Source organism: Nansenia antarctica (genome assembly GCF_963989245.1).
Source record: "Nansenia antarctica genome assembly, chromosome: 2".
Lineage (NCBI taxonomy): Eukaryota > Metazoa > Chordata > Actinopteri > Argentiniformes > Microstomatidae > Nansenia > Nansenia antarctica.
Genome location: NC_137675.1, coordinates 69,834,599 through 69,838,931, shown reverse-complemented (window position 1 = coordinate 69,838,931; position 4,333 = coordinate 69,834,599). Strand labels below are relative to the sequence as shown.

Sequence of the window (4,333 nt, the reverse complement as noted above, 5' to 3'; positions counted from 1 at the left end):
CATGGGAGTATCCACTTTCTCCAACACTACATTTATTTCATTACATCACGTCAGAGGAGGTTCAGTTTCAGTCATGCATCACTTGGGGGATTCCAGCTTGGTATTGTGTGTACTTTACTTTGGAAAGATGAAATACTCCATGAAGCCCAACACCATTATTTTCCTTTCACTCACATGCAGAGATTTATGTTCCCTTCAAATCTGATCTGAGAGCACAAACAACAAAACACACTGAGATTTGTATTCAGTTGCATGGAAGTTGATATTCCTTCTGAATATCATTACAGACATCCATGTTACCTCATGCCCTATACCTTGGAGAGCCACAGGTAATGCATTTCCATGGCAGTCGCCACACAGTCTGAAAGCTAACAGATGTTAAGGTATGACTCAACTGTCAACATGGTGGCAAGGGCAATGTGATCGAGACCATGAGAATAAGCCTATTTTAGTCACAGTGGAAGAGAGTACAACAGACACAGTTAGATAGTCAGAGCCACTGACAAACAGGTATTGAGGCCTCACATACACCCATAGCCACATTACATTAGGGCCTCTTGCAGCACCTCATCATCGTAATTGAATGACTTAGGGCTAAAGGAGGGCATTGTATTGGGGCCAGACCGTGAAAGTGCCAGCCCTCAGGACATACATTATAGTAGAAATGTGATATCCCTTTCTCCAGAGGCAGTGTGATGTTTTTAATGCAGAACATTTGGATTGTCTTTCCAAAAGAGGGAATTGTTAGTTACAACCAGAAAGATACACGTTGAAAAAAAATACTTTTGTCTAAGATGGATTATAAAGAACTGCACATTTTTCTTTTTACTCATTATTACTTTGTGTTCAGGTCGAATCTGGTTACTTAGACTGGCCAATTTTTTGAGATAGCAGCTGACATCAACATCAACACAATACCAGACTCACAGAAGGACACACAAAGACAGCAATTGTAAAAAATCATGAAATCATGTGGCTTTTATTGTGTTGTCACCCACCCTTCCCCCTTCTATCATGTGAAATACATTTGTTCATTAGGGGTTGCCAGATTCACACCACTTTTCACATCACAAGTTCTCACAACATAAACAGTGAGAGATACTTTTCTATTTCACACATTTTCTGAAACCCATCAGTTCATGAACACGTTATAAAAAGGAGGGTCTCTTATTGTGGTCTCTGGTAACTTTTTGGTAAAAAAAGCTGATTGACAATTTGTTTTTAGACACTAAAAGGCATGGATAGTGGATATTTTCCCTCTAGCTTTGACCCCTTACACCCAAGCTCCCTTGTTTCTCAGATCCAAGGCACTTTATTAGTGAGGGGAGACCAGAGAGAGAGGAGAGGGAGAGGAGCCAAGTAGGGAATGTGCACATCCAGAGACTATCTATAATAACAGACAGCTTCCCCGATTTGATACATCTGAGGGAAAATGATTACAGATCTGTGACAGACAAGAAACTTCAAATGTGTTGTGCCATAGAAAGACTGCCAGAAAAAGATATAGCCTAGAGAGACACAGACAAGAGCATGGCTCCATTCAGAGGGGGTGTGCAAGTTAACCAAGCACTACGGCTGTCAAAAAAAAAAAAAGTTCCTTTCTTTAAATACAAATATATAATTTCATATCTTTACAAATACTATTTACAGTTGCATTTGATTACATCTGACATGTTCAGAGTGAAACAAAGTTAAAATGGCCGTCCTTTCAGGCTTCCTTCCCCCACTCACTGTATTCCCAGCTGGATTCTCACTCACACTGGAGAGTTTTTATGGCTGGTATCTTTAAAAAAAAGAGCAGGAGCAGAGTGGGGGAGGAGAACAACTCGGCACATGACACCCAGTAACCATGTTTGTTGTTTGTTCAGAAACTCAGGTTTTGGACCATTCTTAGATCAGCAACAGTGTCCTTTGGGCAAGCCCACCCCCCACTCCTACAAGCTTGAATTTTGGCATGCATATTTGATAAGAGAAAAAATTCAGTCAAAGTTCAAGAAAAATACTGGCAGTATCTGATCATCGTATAAAAGTACCACTCTGACAGCAAGTTAACAAAAAAAGAAACAAACGCACTGTAAAACACATTTGAACAAATAACCAAAAAGATGTCCCATGGGTTAGCCTTCTACACAGTGGTCTCTCCATGTTTACTGTTTGTGAGCCTAGTGTAGAACTTGCGCCAAGACTGGAGTGTCTTGCCAGACCAGATCCAGAAACCAGAGGTGATGCCCACTATGAGGGTCATAAGGTACTTGATCATGTAGACAGTGAAGTCGGGTGTCATGCGGGGGGTGTACTGCATAGGGCAAGGGATGGCCAGGCCCTTGCAGTTGTGACTGACCCAGCTGCGCTCCCAGTGGTGGCGGAAGGCCTGCTCGTAGAAGAAGCAGGCGATGACAATGGTGGCAGGGACTGTGTAGAGCACACTGAACACCCCGATGCGCACCATGAGGCGCTCCAACTTCTCTGTCTTGGTCCCGTCGTGTTTCATGATGGTGCGTATGCGGAAAAGAGACACAAAACCAGCCAGCAGGAAGGAGGTCCCTATGAACAGGTAAATGAAGAGGGGGGCCAGCACAAAACCCCTCAGAGGATCCAGACTGTTGAGGCCAACAAAGCAGACCCCGCTGAGCACATCACCCTCTATCTGCCCCATGGCCAGGATGCTGATGGTCTTCACCGCAGGTACCGCCCACGCAGCTAGGTGGAAGTACTGGGAGTTGGCCTCTATGGCCTCATGGCCCCACTTCATGCCTGCGGCCAAGAACCAGGTGAGGGACAGAATGACCCACCAGATGGAGCTGGCCATACTGAAGAAGTAGAGCATCATGAACAGGATGGTGCACCCCTCTTTTTTGGTCCCCTGCACAATTGTTTTATATCCCTCTGGAGTGAAACTGTCATTGCATACCACTTTGTCCCCTAGGAAGTAGCCAGCTATATATGCTATAGAGACCATGGTGTAGCACCCAGAGAGGAAGATGATGGGCCGCTCTGGGTATTTGAAGCGCTGCATGTCCACTAGGTAGGTGGTTACTGTGAATAAGGTGGATGCACAGCACAAGGATGACCAGATGAGGATCCAAATGCGTGCAAATTGAATCTCTTGATCATTGAAAAACATGTACCCACCACTGCTCCTAGAGTGTTCACATGGCGCTGCACAATCCAGTTCCCCCAGAAATTTGTAATTCAGATATGTGGGCACTTTAAGCACAGCTGGGCAACGGAAGGGCCTATCTGGTGTGGAGTAGACGTGGACACCAGGAGTTCCTGGGACTGGCATGTGGACGGGTGGGGCAGTAGCAGTGGAGTCGTTTTGACCTACGCAAATATGCCCATCTCCAAGCACGGGGAAGTTCTCGCATCTGAGACGCTCTGGCCACTGGAAGCCGAACTTGTTCATCAGCGCCTCGCAGCCATGCTTCGCCCTCTCGCATATCGAGCGACACGGTGGAATGGCTTTTTCCAAAACGGTACACACAGGCGCATACATGGAACACAGAAAGAATTTGAGCTCCGGTGAGCACTGCACCTTGACCAACGGGTAAAACTGATGTACCTCAAGTCCCGCGTCCTCTTGGTTGTAATGGCCCACCAGATTGGGCATTATCGTTTGATTGTAGGCGATATCCGTACATAGCGGGATTGAAATAGGCTGACAAAATCCGTGGTCCGGAACAGCAATCCCATTATCCCCTTGATACTGCGCTGACACCAAGGAATGCAGTACGAGTGTCACAATTGTAGCGAAACTCATATGACAATTCATTTTCATCGTAAAGCCGGGTAAAATCATGAAACGCAAATATCCTATGTATATGCAGAAGGCATTAGGAACTTAACGCAACTAGTACACGGATAAACGCACTCAAAGCTAAAAACTGTCGCTCGCCTAGTGAATGGGCTGCTTGACTTTTTCCTTTGTGCAACTCGCATGGCCCAATCAAACTGTTTCAAGTTCCCCTTGCAACTTTCCCAGTGGGTTGGTTTCTACGGGAGGAGGAGGAGGGATACGGGGGTCTTGAAACAGATTTCCACTCCTGCCTTCCCAAAATGTGTTACTGACCAATCCAAGCAGTCGCTGAGCCTGGTGGATACTGCAGGCATAGCATATCAACTTTGAAACACAAATTGTTTGAGAAACTACCCTATCTATGTATTTCTGTCGTTAGCGTCGTGTACTTATCTGCTTGCCTTCTTGCAACCTCACAGAAAAAAGCAGAGAACATCGTATTTAAAAAAAAAAAGAAAAAAAAGAAAAAAAAGACCAAAGCAAAAAAGAGAGAAATAAATAGAATTATAGCGACCTCTTGTGGTAGTGACAACCGAG

The 4,333-nt window shown here is 45.0% G+C and overlaps 1 protein-coding gene across 1 annotated transcript; it reads right to left on the bottom strand.

Moving 5' to 3' along the window:
- Positions 1 to 982: 982 nt before the first annotated feature.
- LOC308151623 (frizzled-2-like) lies at positions 983 to 3,833 on the bottom strand. The gene has a single exon (XM_080524525.1). The coding sequence runs from the start codon at positions 3,797 to 3,799 to the stop codon at positions 2,126 to 2,128; it is 1,674 nt and encodes a 557-aa protein (XP_080380651.1). The 5' UTR covers positions 3,800 to 3,833; the 3' UTR covers positions 983 to 2,125.
- Between the last annotated feature and the right edge of the window lie 500 nt (positions 3,834 to 4,333).